The sequence below is a fragment of the Pseudochaenichthys georgianus genome, chromosome 17 (genome assembly GCF_902827115.2).
Source record: "Pseudochaenichthys georgianus chromosome 17, fPseGeo1.2, whole genome shotgun sequence".
Classification (NCBI taxonomy): domain Eukaryota; kingdom Metazoa; phylum Chordata; class Actinopteri; order Perciformes; family Channichthyidae; genus Pseudochaenichthys; species Pseudochaenichthys georgianus.
In genome coordinates this window covers 14681225-14698474 of record NC_047519.1, presented here as the reverse complement: position 1 = coordinate 14698474, position 17250 = coordinate 14681225, and the positions used below count along the sequence as shown (strand labels likewise).

The 17250-nt window shown below is 39.5% G+C and overlaps 2 protein-coding genes across 3 annotated transcripts; one reads left to right on the top strand and one right to left on the bottom strand.

Annotated features, from left to right (window-relative positions):
- Positions 1–4419: 4419 nt before the first annotated feature.
- On the bottom strand, positions 4420–6579 carry dad1 (defender against cell death 1). Its single transcript, XM_034104346.2, has 3 exons — positions 6262–6579; positions 5261–5418; positions 4420–4640 (listed from the first exon to the last, which is right to left on the bottom strand). The coding sequence occupies exons 1-2, from the start codon at positions 6470–6472 to the stop codon at positions 5288–5290; spliced, it is 342 nt and encodes a 113-aa protein (XP_033960237.1). The 5' UTR covers positions 6473–6579; the 3' UTR covers positions 4420–4640; positions 5261–5287.
- A 454-nt stretch (positions 6580–7033) lies between these two features.
- Positions 7034–16232, top strand: abhd4 (abhydrolase domain containing 4, N-acyl phospholipase B). 2 transcript variants are annotated; one of them, XM_034104345.1, is made up of 9 exons: positions 7034–7249; positions 7726–7780; positions 9514–9599; positions 10286–10390; positions 10483–10771; positions 13114–13295; positions 13376–13487; positions 14299–14485; positions 14895–16232. In XM_034104345.1, exons 3-9 carry the CDS (start codon positions 9560–9562, stop codon positions 14982–14984), a joined length of 1005 nt encoding a protein of 334 aa, XP_033960236.1. In that variant the 5' UTR covers positions 7034–7249; positions 7726–7780; positions 9514–9559; the 3' UTR covers positions 14985–16232. The 2 variants fall into 2 exon arrangements, with proteins under 2 accessions (XP_033960236.1, XP_033960235.1); XM_034104344.1 differs by lacking the exon at positions 7726–7780 and having other exon boundaries at positions 7036–7249.
- Positions 16233–17250: the final 1018 nt, after the last annotated feature.

The following is a 17250-nucleotide window of genomic DNA, read 5'->3' as shown; positions in this document are numbered from 1 at the left end:
TTTTATCTTTGTTTAATTGGAGAAAGTTCTGACACATCCAGTCATTGATTTGTTCAATGCACTTACTCAGTGTTTGAATTGGAGCATAGTCTCCTGGTGAAATTGTTACGTAAATTTGTGTGTCATCTGCATAGCTATGGTAACTTATTTTGTTGTTCTTCATTATCTGAGCCAGTGGTAGCATGTAGATGTTAAAGAGAAGAGGCCCCAAGATGGAGCCTTGAGGAACCCCACATGTCATATTTGTCAACTCAGATGTGTATTTACTGATAAAAACAAAGTTGTTTCTGTCCTTTAAGTAGGATTTAAACCAATTTAGAACTGTTTCCGAAAGTCCCACCCAGTTTTCCAGTCGGTCCAGTAATATGCTGTGGTCAACAGTGTCAAACGCAGCACTGAGATCTAATAATACTAACACTGAAGTTCTGCCACTGTCTGTGTTTAAGTGGATGTCGTTAAAGACCTTTACAAGAGCAGTCTCAGTGCTGTGGTTTGGACGAAAGCCTGACTGGAACACATCGAAACAACCATTTAAATGCAAGAAATTACTCAACTGTTGAAAAACAACTTTTTCAATGATCTTACCTAGAAATGGCAGGTTTGATATGGGCCTGTAATTGTTCATTACTGAAGCATCTAGATTATTCTTTTTTAAGAGCGGTTTAATGACTGCAGTTTTCAGGGCCTGTGGAAAAATACCTGAGTGAAGAGATTTGTTTACTATATGAAGTAGTTCTGAGGCCATGCAAGGCAAAACATCTTTGAAAAATCCTGTTGGAATAATATCAAGGCAGCAGGAGGAGGATTTCAGAAGTTGTATAATGTCCTCCAGGTTTTTATCATTAATCTGATGGAATTGTGTCATGATGTCTGAATTGATGTTAAGTGGACACAGAGACAACACATTAGCTGTTCCTGATGCAGAGGCACTGACTGCTTGTCTGATTTTCTGAATTTTGTCAGTGAAAAAGGAGGCAAAATCATTGCACGCCCTGGTGGATAGAAATTCAGAGGCTACTGACACTGGGGGGTTAGTTAGTCTGTCGACGGTAGCAAACAAGGCACGTGCGTTGTTTTTGTTTTTGGTAATGATGTCAGAGAAGAATGATTGTCGTGCGTTTTTCAATTCCAAATTATAAAGGCCAAGTCTCTCTTTATAAATTTCAAAGTGAACCTGGAGATTTGTTTTTCGCCACCTGCGTTCAGCTTTTCGACATTCTCTTTTTTCTGTTTTAACGGTCATGGCCTTTCTCCATGGAGATATTTTCTTCCCAGTCACTTCCTTTACCTTAGTTGGAGCAATGGCATCTATAACATTTTTAATTTTTGAATTAAAATGATCTACTAGCTCATTTACTGAGGTGTTAGCAGGGGCAAGTGTGGAAGAAAAATTCTGAGTAAACATTTCCCTAGTATTTTCAGTTAAACATCGCTTTGTGGTTACCTCTTTTTGAACACTTGTGTGAACAGAAATAGAGCTCTCAAAGAAAACACAGGAATGGTCAGAGAGTGCAACATCAGTCACCACAACCTTAGAGATATTCAGACCCTTTGAGATAATTAAGTCCAGAGTGTGCCCCTTATTGTGCGTGGGCTCCGTCACATGCTGAGTCAGTCCATAGCTATCAAGAACACAAAACAGTTCTTTAGCCCCTCTGTCCTGGGGGTTGTCAACATGGATGTTAAAATCACCAACAATGACTAGACGGTCAAAGTCAATACACACTATAGACAGCAGTTCAGTAAGGTCATCAAAAAAGCTTGCACAGTATTTGGGTGGCCTATAGATATTTAGGAACAGAGCTCGAGAGGAGCATTTCAGCTGAAGGGCCACATATTCAAAAGAATCAAAGTTTCCATACGATGTCTTCCTGCATTGAATGGAATCATTGAACAGAATAGCAACTCCACCCCCTTTCTTATGCATTCTTTCCTGACTCATAGAACTAAAGTTGGGAGGGGTTGATTCGATAAGAACAGCTGCACTGTTATTTTGTTCAATCCAAGTTTCTGTTAAAAACATAAAATCAAGATTGTGCTCAGTGATAAAATCATTGATTAAAAATGTTTTTCCTGCCAAAGACCTGACATTTAATAAAGCTAGTTTAAGTTCGTTAAACACACTATCAGTCATGTTTTTTGTAACAAGCTGTGGCTGACATGGGATCACTGCTAAATTAGATAAACTCACACAAACGTTTGAGTGCTTCCTGTATCTAAGATCATTCACCGCTCTTAATCTATTACCTATCAACACAGATATCGGCAAAGCTACTGGCAGGCAGGGCCCGGGCATGTCCTGGAAAGAGTTGAGAGTGCCATACGCCCTTGAGCCTGGACCCAGCAGATATCAGTTTGCAGATTGTTTTGGTTTGGATGATTGTGGTAGGCATGGTGATGAAGCCGGGGGAGATGGTGCGCGTCTCTGCTTTGGTGATTTTGGTGGGCGTCGTTGAGGAGCGGGGGTAAAGGACATGCTGCCAGCCCTGCGTATCGCCTTAGTCTGGTCTTTGAAATCCAGGAAGGAATCGGTGCCAGCCCTCTGTATCTCCTTCTTGTGTTCCACGATCTCCAGGAGGGTGGGCGAGGGCGAAAGGGTGAACGGAGTATCCTCAAAGGCGTTGACAGGGGGGGGGGGTGACGGGCGGTGGGGACTCCTCCGTGTGTTTCATAGGTCTCCCATAATCAGAACATTCCTCAGGCGGGTGCAGTGATACTTCTTCAGGGTTTTCTGCGCGATTTCTGCGACAGACATTTAAAGTCTTTTTTCAGCACTTCTGACTGTTGTTTCACAACATCATTTGTTCCAATATGTAGTACCACATTCTTCACAGTCGGATGTTCAGCCCCAATATGCAGGATCTTCTCAGCCAAGTCAGAGACTGTATCCTTAGGAAAACAGAGTACTTTGGTGTTGTTCTTACTACACAGACCTTTTACATCTCTTACAGCAGAGTCACCCACAATCAGAGTTTCAGGCCCAGTCGTTAGCTTTCCCTCTAGCCTTTTACGTTTGGAGTAGCTATTGGTCCTTACCCTGCTGTGTGAAGAGGACGGGTTATCCAGGTCATCAGAAAGAGATCTCCGGCTCTCGGTCAGCGGAGCGTATCTGTTCTGGATTGGCACACTTGGTGGTTTAGGAGGATTTTTTGTAATTCTCCCTTTAGCAGCTGTCCACTGCTGTTTAGGGGTTGAAGAGGCGCTCCTCTTGGGTGATAACAATGCAGGCCAGCCGGTCGCATCACATATTTCAGAGTGTTGGGCTCTGCCCGTTATCCTTCCTCCCAAATCCCATGAAAATGATTTACTCTTAGGCTTTGCACCCAGAGAGTTCCAGGGAGGACCACCACTTGTAGATTTATGACCCGGTACACAGCCCTCCTGTTCCTTGGAATCCTTGTAGCTGCTAACTAGCTGTGAGTTAGCATACCCTTTTCCATTATTTTGCAACACTGGTAAAGTGGTGTCATTCCCACAACATAGTCCATTCACTTCCACGTTAACTTCCAGCCGTTGCATTTTCATTTCCAGCACGGCCATCTTCTGTAGAAGTTTGTGGAAGTCATCTGTAGAGAACGGAGGCATTTTTCTACCAACTAGCTTAAGCTAAATAGCATGCAGTAGCCTACCAGGCTTTAGCTGTTGCTAGGCCACGCTACTGTAAGACTGGGGTCGCCGTAAAAATGCTGAAATATGGCTGAAAACCTCCGTCTATTTACGAAGATGAACTGTCCCAGTGATAGGTTAATGTCCAGGAGCCGCTGCTCGAAGTTTTCAGAGAATAAGAATAGGAAAATCAGCATAAAAAGTAAGCAGAGGCAGGAGCAAGCAGAAAAGCGTCTGCACTGTAAGAAAGATAAGCAGCTGAAATAAAATACTTAAGTTTAAGAAACAATATTTACAAAGACAGAGTAGGAGAGAATGGAGATCTTTCCTTGCTGATTATATTGGTGGTATTGACAAGTTATGTAAATATTGGTACCAATTCTGAACTTTTTATTAAAATATTTAATTTGTCTTTATTTTTCAGGAGTTATTTTAAATCTAATTCTATGTATTAAATGTATATAATATACTGTATTATTTCCGTTTTATGTTCCAATATAACCAGATGTAATAAGTCAACAGTATGAATATACAAGTTTGGTTAGGGGGTATACCATTGGATGTTTCATGAAATGTGTTTTTAATTTACATATACTTATTTATTAAAGGGAACATTTTTGTATATGTTCAAATGAGAAATATAACCTGTATTTACTTATTTCGTATGAATGTACAATCCTATTTTCTAATAAAAACTATGCCTGTTGGCTCTTATTTGGAGGAAATCATTCATTCAAAACGTTAAGATACTAAGATTGCTAAAAACACAAGTGTATTATTATTTATGTCATAAATAATTCATTGTGCTCCAGGTCACCATTTGAGAGGTTTTTATTTCTTCTGCTCAGTGCAAAAGGGAATGCTTTACAAATTCTGATAATAAAAAAAAGAATGCAACAAATGAATCATTATTAAATTGTACTGCATCATGGGTGACAAGATTAAACTAATTCATTCTTGATGGTGGGATGTGACTCAGTGGCACAAAATCACCATGTATTGAGGGGGGGGGTTTAGTAACTTCTCGTTGTGATCTATAAAAAAAAAGAAAAAACAGATTAATGGGTTAGTAACAAGTGAGATTATAGGGAGTAGATATTTAGAAGCAAATGAGAAAAAACAGAATTAATTGTGCCCCAAGTCTGAAAAATTCAATAACGATGTTTCCTAGCAAAGAAAAAGCAATATGCGATATCATGTGGATCTCCCAGGAGAAGTGATACAGGAGTCTACATTATCACACGTGCTATCTTGAGTTGAATAAGAACAGAGTGATAAACTGCCAAGCATAATTAATTCGACTGAGAGGCTATATGACTTGTTTTGCAAGCATAAACCAATATATGAGTGAATCTGTTTAAAAACCTACATAAACAACTTCAAAGTTAATTAAATCTCCCCTCTTTTGTAGACAAAAAATACTCTTTGCTATAATCACTAAAGTACATCTTGCAGAGAAATGTTCTCATATTCAAATGTGTAAAAAAACACATTAAAACAATTTTTTTCTTCAAACTATTTGGCCATCATGACTTTAACCAGTTTTGTTTTTGCACAAGACGTGGGCAATGGCATAGTAATCATAAAATGCCCTCTGAGGTGTAACCCAAAAAATCTCTGAACTGAGAAATGCATGTGTGATATAAATATTCACCTTCTGAGAGGCAGATGCATGTCTGTTTCAACCAATGAAGTTCATCACGACCAGATGAAGAACAGTCTGAGCGAACAGGAAGTCGGCAAAGGCTCTCTCCGGAGAGATGGACAGGAAGTCTGCTTTATTCTGTGGGTTGATCTGGATACGAAGACATACTGAGAAAAAAGACATGCGGAATTTAGTATTATGGCACTTTAGACTCATAACTAAACACTTATTGCACTAAGACTATTTTTATAAATGTTCAAACATAAAACGAATATCGCTTTTTAAACTTGTAGTGACTTCAGCACTATGATAAGACATATCGTCATCTTTATTTAAAGAGACTCTTGGTCCATTATTACAAGACATACAACACTCAAATATAAATTAAAAAAGGCAGTTATACCAATGTTTCCACAGAGGTGACTGATATCATACAGCACATACTTAGGTTTTTTTAAATGAAAATAAAATAAAAATGTAGTCAATAAATCTCAGGCTAGTTAAATAATCAATTACAATAAATGTATCATGGACACATGCTAAACATTCTCTTGTATACGCTTGTCCAATATGAGAATTGGACAGGAGGGATTTGTTCATAAGTCAATACAAATATTCTTAATAAAACATCAGTGTAACGTAGTATATTTCATAAAAGCACCAAAAAAACGTCCATGTCAGATCAAACTCAATATGATAACTTAACCTACATCAATGTATGGTTTTATTGCAGTAAGGGGATCAAACTACATGTGTTTAAGCTGTCACAAAATAATGTACAATGTTTATTTTATAAAGTTGGTTTACATTTTCATACTGAGAGTGCGTTTATTTGTTTAATTCTTATATAATTGCAGCTCAAATCATGGGATGTTAGCATGGTTAGCTTAAGTTGACACACACGTTCACTTATTGACCGGAAGTCCAGTGACTGACTGAAACCCCTCGATATGGATGCATTATAAGAATCATTGCCAGCACATTACAACATTTGCAGAATAAGTATTTACCTCCGAGAATGAAAGCGCCAACGCAGGAGATGAAGCCCGACAGAAAGCTGTTGAAGGGGAAGGTTCCGACGAGCAGACAGTAGAGGAACTGCAGAGCTCCTGTCAACAAGATGTACAGCAAATATGAATCCACCACCTTCAGCTTGTTGGGCGTCGTGGTGGTGTACTCCTCTAGAAACCGTGAAACCACCGAAAGGACTGAGTTCGACATGATTGTTTCGTCTAATGTGAACAAATGGGGTCAATAGACGAGTTTTGCACCGGTCCCCTTTCTCAGTCGAATGAGTGACGTGTCCTCGTAAACCGGAAGCGGACTTGGTGTTACACATATTATATTCCGTGTAGGTCGAAGAGAAGAGCAAAGGAGCTCTGGGCGCCTCCCTCTGTGCTACAGAGACCTGTGAAAAAAGGAAAGATGGTCACTCAGACAGTATTTCGATATACAGTTTTGTCAACTGCATTATCGATTCCCAAGATTTTTCCCGGGACCCAAAAGCCCGGTGTTACAAATTTCTCAACCGTCACACCATAAATCATACGAATCATATTAAGTCTTTCAGGTTTGAATTTCACAAAATATAGTTCATCTTCACAAACACATACGAAGATGTTGTGTATAGACATAGGCCTACTCCCCGTCCGTTTGACTGTTGCTATCTTATAAACACTAAAGCTCTCCCGTTGTCAAATTCGCGAGGTAGGAATATATAACTTCATGTTGACTATGAACGCCCCGTTAGACTTTGTATTATGAAAGATGAATGACGAGTGATGCTTTTTGTGAAATTGACGCATCCTCATAATAGACCATCTGTGTTCATGGTCAGCTGATTTAAAGAACGGAGTTACAAAACATTAAAAACTAGCATACAGGGGCTAGGTACAGAGCAGCGTGTTATTTCATTTCCTTGAATGTAGTCACCGGAATATGACATTCAATGGACCCTGCTACTACCACAGCTCCGATGCAAAGCGATTGTGAAACAGAGTAAGTCATTCAAATACATAAACAGACGGAGATTGCCAATGCCTTCTCCAGCACACTGCTACTCTGATTACATCATGGTTCAACTTGAAAAAAATATATAGTTTATTATGTAACTTTTCACATTTAGTCAAACATTAGATCTGTGTTACAATACCATAGTGCTGTTTTATTTACACCAATATCAAATAGGAAATACAGTACATGTCCTTATGCTTGTTTTGGTCAGTTATATATCCATGTGACATTTCACTTACATAATTGTATAGAGAGGTTGTCACCTAACTATAGTATACTAATAAAACACAACTGCATCAGTTGGCTTTATATGACAGAAATAAGGGGAAACAATTGGTAAATTAAATGCAAATAGATGAATTGCTAACTTTAACCTGCATTGCAGGGAGGGTTATTATTGAACCAGAGGAGTTGCTACTGATAAAATGGGATTACTTTACTGTGACACTCTTGTCAAACAGGTCTTTGTAAGTTGTATTCACTGGAGAGAAGAGCAGCTGTGAGTGATCCTCCAGGGTGAGCCAATTGTCAGGATGACTCAGCAATTTTGTATTGCATGTTGATTGCAGAACAGGTGTAAGCCCTGATGGTGTACCTGGTCTATAATGCTGCAGGTTGAAATGTGAAAATGGCTTTTTCTATCTCCATCAAATAGTCGGTCGGGGAAAACCAACCTGGGATATATTTACCCAACTTTCACATTTCGTTCCTGAAAATAAAAAGCTTGTCAATAACCTATTTTGTATGTGTTGCCTAGTGTTTGCATGGAACAGTAAACTGCCTGGAATTTAAGTGATAATTACTCTTAAACCGTTTGCCTTACAGAAGACATTTTTGACATTTTAATTGTGTTTTCCATGTTGTGCTGTGTTGATGCCTATGGTATACATTTGTACAAGAAAATACAGACATGAGGACACAAAGCCATAACACCTTTTTAAAAACAACAACAGCGTCATTATGTACAAAAAATGGCAATTAGACGTTAACAATTCTGAATTAAAAACATTTGGTGGTTAATTGCAGTGTTTGGAAGGAACATATTTTGTCATCCAACACAACGTGACACTCGGCGGGGAAAATTCAGAATAATTTGGTGGAAACATTTGTATGTGTTTTTTATTAAACATAGGCAGTCAATACAAAAAATAAGGCACAAGGTTTAGAAAGTCAGAGGTAATCATGATTCATATTTCCTATCACCCCTTTGCTGTGGGTGTTGGCACTGACTATGATTGACAGAATGATGGCTGTGAAGTCTGACACTCCCCGGCCTGTTTGCTCAATGGAAACAAAGATAACACGTGTTGAATAAGGCCCCGGCCACACGAGGACGAAAATGGCTAAACGCATAGGATTAACGCAAACGCAATCGCAAAAAAGCTTCCGTCCACACGCAATATTCACCGGATAGTGTCTGTCCACACGAGACAGCTCCGTTTAGCTCCAACCGCTGGAGAAGCTGCAGTACATGCAGGAGCCTGTACGTGGCGCTGTAACTTCCTCCACAAAAGCAGCGAAGAAGCATGGTTGTCATGGTTGCCCTTCTGTTTATTCTCCGCGGTGGGGGCCGAGGGTACCGGGCAGAGTTAAAGTTTAAATCTTCCGGACAAAATTATAAAAGTGCCGGTCAAAGGTCTTCTTTGTTATTTATTGACCTTTAAAACAAATGAATAACGACTCTATATAATATAATAATAAAATACACAGAGCCTCTCTTTTTCCTCCCTCTCTTCGGACTGAGTCAGTGTCTGTTTCATGCAGCAGCTGATCCAGTAATGAGTGACCCGGCCGACAGTAAAAATAAACATATTTATAACTAGTTTAGTTAGTTTGAGAGGTGTCTCCGTCCTGTCAGATTAGACTTCACTCGCGTTTATGTCCATATCGAGAGAAAGATAAATAATCTGAATTCAGTGTGCAGTTTACTTTGACGCGGGTGTGAGCAGCAGAGGTGGGGAGAGGCGGGGCTATTGCCTCATCATTATCAGAAAATGATCGTATAGGGCGTACACATGGAGCCGTTTGACCCCCCCAGAGCGTTGCGTATGCCGTTCTATCCACCTTGGGACCCGTTATCGTTTCTGCAGTCGTTTAGTGCCGTATTCGGTCGTCCTCGTGTGGCCGAACGGTCTATATGACACTAAACAGTAACGCAAACGACCGTTTTCGTCCTCGTGTGGCCGGGGCCTAATTCCTTTAATATCTACCATCTCTTCATTATTTGTCTTCTGTTTGTCTCTCGTTAGGCCAAGTTCAATCTGGAGCTGGTGGCCTTCCTGGCGTCCAACATCCATGTCCCTTCTAAAGACTGCAGAGTCAAAGATTCTTGCATGTAAGTGTGTTTTGACATACACGGCAGATTGTTGATTTATAGCTTGATGTAATTTATTGATCTCAAATAGAGTGGTGCAGGAATGAGTCCTAAAACCCAGAATTGACTTAGCATTTTACCACTTCTTGTTCCCTCTTCTCAAAGTAAAACATGTATTGAATGTGTTGTGGTTACATGCTTGAAATAAGATCTGTGGTTAACACAAGCTTACATTTTTTTTCTACGACATAAAATATGTCGGTAAATAACCAACTCGTAAATGTCTAATGCTTCTATGTGTCAAAAAAGCGGTTAAAAGTTACTAAATAAGACTACGATAAGTTATTGCGGCAAGTATTAGCTGCATTTACCTTAGCGGTGGTGAGGTGAAGTCATATGACCTTGATGTAATTTATTTTAAAGTCTAACGAAAGCTTTTTACTTGTGACAATTGCATTTTGCTTAAAAAATAATAACTTGCAGGTAATATGAGGAGATTATCCTGCTGAACAAACATGCAAGTATAGTAAATGTATGGTTTCGACAGAGCTTATGATCTATAATATACCGAAATCAAATGGAAAAATCCTATTGTCTTTTTGTCCGAGAAGCCTTTTCTATGCTTACTTCCTGGATGGCCTTCAAAGAAACGTAATTTCTGCACTCTATATGTAGCTAATCACTTCCTCTATGTGTGGTCACAACAGGTATCCAGAATGACGTATGGTCTCGGTTTGTGACCCTGCCAAACCGCGATCGAATATGGACTCTGTCCCTCACCAACAAGGGGGTGCGCAAAACTGCAGAACAGGGTACCGTCCTACTTTTTGTTTATCACAAGACAACAGCTGTAATAATGCATCATAAGACCGTCGACTAACTCCTTTCTGTCTTTTTCCTCTAGCCCCGAAGACTCCCTTGGTGATGGTCCACGGGTTCGGTGGAGGGGTCGGCCTTTGGATCCGGAACATTGACGCTCTGAGTCGATCGCGGCCTGTTTACGCCTTTGACCTCCTGGGCTTCGGCCGGAGCTCCAGGCCTTCCTTCCCCTCGGATGCTACCCAGGCAGAGAAGCAGTTTGTGGATTCCATTGAGCAGTGGAGAGAGTATTTAGGCCTGGAGAACATGATCCTGCTGGGACACAGTCTGGGGGGGTACTTGGCTACCTCCTACGCCATCCAGTACCCTACTAGGTAATATTACTAGTGGGATGCATTTTAAACTTAAGATGATGAGGGGAACAGAATAGTTGTAGCTGGTAGTGGTTTAGTAAGTACTGAACATTGAATAAGTCATGTTATATATTAACCAGCCTCATCTAATATTTAAGGTCACCTATTATGCTAAATCCACTTTTCATGTCTGTTATACATCAACATGTGTCCCCTCTGTGTAAAGAGACTCTGAAAGTTTCAGTAAAAAAGATTTGCTCACTTTTTGTCCTGATCCATTTATATAAAAACCTGTCTGAAAATGAGCTGATCAGATGTTGGCCACTTTATGTCATAACGACTTTTTGGCTTGTGTAACCATTAGCCAATAACCAACCAAGGTAACCCCCCCCCCCCACCTTATCACCTGAATCTCCTCCTAGAGCTCCTTTGTGTTCTTTTTAACCAAATACCTCACAGAGGGGTGTGGGGAGGGGCTCCTTATTTTCATCTAAAGTAAAAGACACAGAATCAGCACTTTTGAAACAGGGCTGAAACAGAGGGGATTATGGGTAATGCTACAATGATCTGTTTGGTGTTTGGAGCCAAACACTTCAGAGACATGTTTTGTATATATCTGAGACCTATAATATATTGATGAAAAACAGTATAATAGGGGACCTTTAAGGGAACTATATTACGTTTATTTGTTCGTGTGTTTTACAGTATTGTTTTTAATGCAACATTATTTTTAAGTGACAATCATTTTGAATAGATTTATTTTAACCCTTAATCAATTTTATTATGATTTTAGTGTTTTAAATATATATTTCTAATTAAAATGTGACATCATTTAATTGTAAAATGTTATGATTTAGGTTTCATTGGTGTAGGTTACTTCTACATTTCAGGATATAGGAAAGCTTATTCCCTTTCTTGTTTTTGTACAGTGTATATATGGAGATATTAAAAACAACCAGTGAGCTTTTGTACAAAGACTGGAAATCACGGCTAGACTGTTTTTAGGCCAGTTGCTGTCACTTCTAGCTGTCACAGTAGCACAGAGAAGGTTTCCCATTTCTCTAATTTCCACTCCTCGACTCCCCTCCTCGACTCCCCTCCTCGACTCCCCTCCTCGACTCCTATCCTCGATACTTAGTCCCGCCCACAGGAGATGCGAGCGGCGGACTCGAGGAGGGGAACCGAGGAGAGAGGAGGGGAAGCAGCAGGCGGTTAGAGAAATGAGAACTCCTCTCCTCTGAGCGGTCATTTTAAAGAGACGTCCATTAATGATGACAGGAGGCAGCAGCCCTCTGTCTGATGGACAGATGTGTTCATGACGACTTATATATTTACTTTTAATTCCTTGACAGTGCGGTATAATGAGACAATAACAGGCTACAGATGCGGACACACAGTATGAGAGCACTCTCATAATAAAGTAACACAATCAGAGACTGGATATATCCCCCCCCCCCTCTCTCTGGTCGCTGAAATGGGGAATTGAAATTACGGCCCAAATGTTGCACACACACACGCACGCACGCACACACACACACTGTACAACACACACCTACAGCTCCTAAAGCATATAATATATATCAGGATACAGCCGTTGTGTATTTTATTATGTGAAGCACTAAATGGTTTTAGAAAAATATCGACTCTTTGTTTGTAGATATCTACTAAACTAAAGCAAATAAAGAGAGTAGGCCTGTTCTACTGAGTGATATATATTATACACACTGCTCTGCTTTCTGCACGGACCTCACAGCTGTTCTCACTGGAAACATCGCGTCATGATTAAAGCAGTTACTTAAATAATATCCAGGGGATGCATGCAGAGCTGTCATTGGCTGAGATGAGTGCATCATGACTCTGTGAAACATCACTGTTGCCGGAAATGCATCCGCGGAGAAACCATCAGTGTATCCTCGGTTATAGCTCCTCCAGAGAGCCTCCTCGACGCTCGATCCTCGATGTGCATGTCGAGAAATGAGATGTCCTTCAACATGGCGCGCTGAAATTCATTTCCGCGTCACTACTGGAGGACCGAGGAGGGGAAATTAGAAACCTTCCAAGACTCCAGGAAGTAACTTCAACTGCCCAAGAAATAAATAGGCTGCAATATAATCTATCAACAAATCTCAGCAAGAAAGCCAATTTATTATCAGGTTCTCTCTTTTTCAAATCCTACCTCCATATTGTCCAGTTGGCTCTCTGGCTAGCAAAGAAAATCAAAATAAGAAAATGCCATACATCATGGCGCCTCTTAGCGGTAGTATTCACAAAGACAGAAAAGAGCACTACTTCTTTAAATGCATTTACTGTAGAAAAATGTAATGCCAGTTGAAATGAATATATACTGTCTTCTCCTCTTATAGGGTGTCACATCTGATCCTGGTGGACCCCTGGGGTTTCCCTGAGCGACCCCAGCCACAGACCCAGGAGGGTCAGGGATCAGAGGTAAACAAGAGGCCCCCCCTTCCGCACTGGGTAAAAGCTATTGCCGCTGTGGTTTCCCTATTCAACCCACTGGCTGTCATCAGAGCAGCAGGCCCATGGGGTAAGATATGTTATTGATTAGGTAACATTGTGATGTTCCATTTCACACTCCATCCATCTTACAGTGTGTCGTTGATTCAGGTCCGGGCTTGGTGAACAGATTCCGTCCTGATTTCAAAAGGAAATTTGAAGATCTGTTTGAGGATGACACAATGACCCAGTACATCTACCACTGTAACGCACAGACCCCGAGGTAAGCAAACGCACCGCTCAACCACATTTGACTGTTATGTTATGTAACTATGAGAGCAAAAGACCTCCTCCAAGGCAAATGGTGCATCCCAGGATACATTTCCAAATGTTAGTGTGTTCATACGCTTTAGGCTAAATGTGGAATCAATTTATCTTCTACAAATAAAAGGACGTGTCCTATTTTATTGCTCAGAGCGTTTAAACAACAGGGCCTACTAATTAAGGGTGGTGGTAACATGTATTATGTCTGAATCGTGTCCATCCTATTATTTCTACACCAGATGAATGCAACACAAATGCTCTTTTCAGCATGTACAAAAAAAGTGTACATTTTTTGTTTTAGTTTCTAAAATGAACCGGGTTCTTGCTTCCCGTTTACAACAAGTTTCATGAACATTTTGCCTGCATTTTTTTCTGGAATCTGCATGAGAATGTTTTTTGGATCGTGAGGTTGAGTTGTCATCCAACAATCATTGTTTTGATGTTGGGCATGTCAAATGTTATTTTGGGCAAAATTCTGAACCAAGAATGTGTGTTTGTGTGTGTAAATGTGTGCTAACCCATGGTGCAGGTAGCCAAGTAGCAAGCTAGCATATGCCATCAGTGTGTGAATGGGTGAGTCCTGGCATGTGTTGAAACTAGCTTTTTAGGGGATATTATGACTAAAAAAAGCGAGATTGAATGCACTCCATTTGCAAAAACGTTTGCAAAAAGGTAACGCCTTTGGCATACATAACTACACACAAGGCCTACAAAAAGCTGACCAATCCTTTACCACCTTGTCCATGTCCTTATCCTACTCCCCCTCCCAGTGGTGAGGTGGGTTTCAAGGCCATGTCTGAGTCTCTGGGCTGGGCCAAGAATCCCATGCTGGATCGTGTTCACCAGCTGCCCCCCTCCATGCCCCTCACCATGCTGTACGGAGCGCGATCCTGGGTGGACAGCTCCTCTGGGGACAGAGTGGTCCAGATTAGGAACCAGGTCCACACCAAAGTGCTGGTGAGTAGAGTCATGAGGGAGATATTATCCAATTAGGAGTCTGAAACGGTCCATTGAGTTTGAAATGAGTCATTTTAATTTAATTCATATTTGTTTTTCGTGCCTTTTGGGCATTATGTTTTCGTGTTGTCTGTGCATTCGCAGGAATGTGAAATCTCAGCAACGCCTTGAGGGAATTTGCTCAAATATATCACAAATGTCCACTAGAACTCAAGGATAAACTGATTATGAGAACTTGTCAAATATCTAATAGGATTCAATAATGAAATTCTGGTCAGTCATGGATGTTTGCTTTTATTCACTGATTAAGACACTCAACTGCATGGCAATAAGTCTGCTCTGTTCATGTTCTGGTTACGTATGACTGATGCAAGTTTATCTTTTATTCCCTTTAAATTCCACTGTGCAGCTGATAGATGATGCTTCTCACCACGTGTATGCTGATCAACCAGAGGAGTTCAACAAAGTGGTGGAAAATATATGCAACTCTGTTAACTGAGATGCGTTTGTGTGTTGTATGTATGTGTGTGTTTGCGCGTAAAGGAGTGAAAGTGTGTACGAGTTTGACTTTGGTTTTAGCACTGTGTTCTTTTTTGCGTTGAGGCATATCAAAACTTCCTGTAGCTCAATATGAGTTTGAATGTAATTGTGTTTTGAATCATAGTGACAGGTTATTGATTTTATCGTAGTGAAGTTGTCATGCCATTTATAAGCTGCCAATCCTCTTTTTTTCTCTATTGATTTCACTGTATTTTTGGCAAAGCTAACAAATGCTTATCCATATTTCAGTTCCTTTTTCGAAACTCTTACAAGCGACAGCACACCTATATCTCACACTCAGCCAAATAGTCGGGTTTCTGCTCAAAACCACTGACAATGCAATACCAACTCTATATTTCAAAATGCAATATAGATTTCTCTACATAGAAATTAGATATAAATAGATAGTTTAAAACGCTGCCATATAAAAAAAAAAATGATATTACATGAAAACAGTTAAAAGCACAAAACGTACACCTTTAACATTTCGCTAACCTATGTTCTTCTCCACATCACATCTAATGTTGTCTCTTGCTTTGCACCTTTTGATAAAATCGCTTTCCATGCCTTATCTACCTGATTTATCAAATGGGAACATAAGCATAATGGGGCCCGTTTAGGTTCCTTAGTGGCAGAAGACGAGGGATTATACTATGTTAAAGGTTTTCTTTTTCATTGTTGGCATGCTGTCGTTTTGGTATATGTAAACTTGTATGTAATGAATATTTAAGAAACATGTTAATTGACTGCTTACTATTTTTCTTACAAATCATGAAGTGTGATATTAATGGTGTGGTCCAGAAAATATAGGTGTTGTGCTAATTGTCTTCAGGGTTTGGAAAATTGGACAAAAGGATGCTGGTGAAAAAAAGTTATTTTGATAGAAGATGATTTATTTATAACATGACTCAATTTGTTTGTTTATGTGGTCATACAGAGTTATAATTGAACTACAATATTCAGTGCTAAATTATGTTGCCAATTTCTGTGTTTTTAACTAAGTGAAACATGCACACCACTCTGGATCACTGTGTTACGGAGCGGCCACATGGCACTTATTCACACTATTTATATGCCTAACATTAAGCACTGTATGCGTTTCTTCTTCTCTAAGCCCCGCCTTTCTCGTATATATTTTCCATAGTAAAAAACAGCTGTTTGTATTTTATATCTTGAAAACAATAAAAGCCTATTTAAGAAACTGCTACTAATTCACATGTGATGCACTTTGTAGCCCAACCAGTAGAGGGCAGTAACAAATTTGTTTTACATTGCGCTTTAAGATTCTGCTTGTCAGCAGTGAAAATAAGGAAGAAAGGAAGTCCGAGGGCCTTTCTCATTTCACTAATTTCCCCTCCTCCTTAGAGAAATGAGAAATCCTTTCCTCTGAGCAGTCATTTTAAAGAGACGTCCATTAATGATGACAGGAGGCACAGCAGCCCTCTGTCTGATGGACAGATGTGTTCATGACGACTTATATAGTTACTTTTCATTCATTCACAGTGCGGTATAATGAGACAATAACAGGCTACAGATGCGGACATACACATATATATATATATTTATATAAATATACAATTTCAGAATCAAACGAGTATGAGAGCACTCACAGCATAATAATGTAACACTATTAGAGACTGGATACATCCATATATATGAATGCAGAATTACCCAAATTAATGTTATATATCTGATAACATTTAATTATTCTTATTTATAGTAATGTTTTATACAAGTTTTTATTTAGTCTTCTTTATTTGGTATTTTCTCATACCCACTTTTACATTGGAAATATATGCGTCAATATCTGTTGACTGCTTTCTTTACATGGGGTTAGCATATTTATTAGATTGTATGTATTGAAAACATATGTATAGCAAAATGTAATAAAAATATCCACACTGAAAATGACCAAAGTAAAAAACAAAATTATCCAAATAACACCAAACATGGGTTGGAATGTATTTAATTTGATAAGGAAGATCCAATTTAACATAGTTCCAATACAGAGAATGAATTGATTGGCTGCAGAGTTTAGTGTTTTGAATTATCCCTATTGTGAGACTTTTATAATCCTAGAAAGGCCAACAAATACAGTCCAATAATAAACATTATTTTAATGCATAAACTAGTAAATGACATCAGTCGTCATTGTTTAGAATTTAATAAAGGATGATATTATATGATGATATTATAATAACTGTACATAAAGACTTGTCTAATGT

What these genes read in the sequence shown, in the direction of transcription:
- dad1 (XM_034104346.2), bottom strand. Translation starts at nt 6,472, where the DNA reads ATGTCGAACTCAGTCCTTTCGGTGGTTTCACGGTTTCTAGAGGAGTAC. An exon ending in TGGCGCTTTCATTCTCGGAG is followed by an intron (nt 5,419 to 6,261) that starts GTAAATACTTAT and finishes CTTTTTTCTCAG; the next exon opens with TATGTCTTCGTATCCAGATC.
- abhd4 (XM_034104344.1), top strand. Translation starts at nt 7,200, where the DNA reads ATGGACCCTGCTACTACCACAGCTCCGATGCAAAGCGATTGTGAAACA. An exon ending in TGTAACGCACAGACCCCGAG is followed by an intron (nt 13,488 to 14,298) that starts GTAAGCAAACGC and finishes TCCCCCTCCCAG; the next exon opens with TGGTGAGGTGGGTTTCAAGG. An exon ending in AGGTCCACACCAAAGTGCTG is followed by an intron (nt 14,486 to 14,894) that starts GTGAGTAGAGTC and finishes TCCACTGTGCAG; the next exon opens with CTGATAGATGATGCTTCTCA.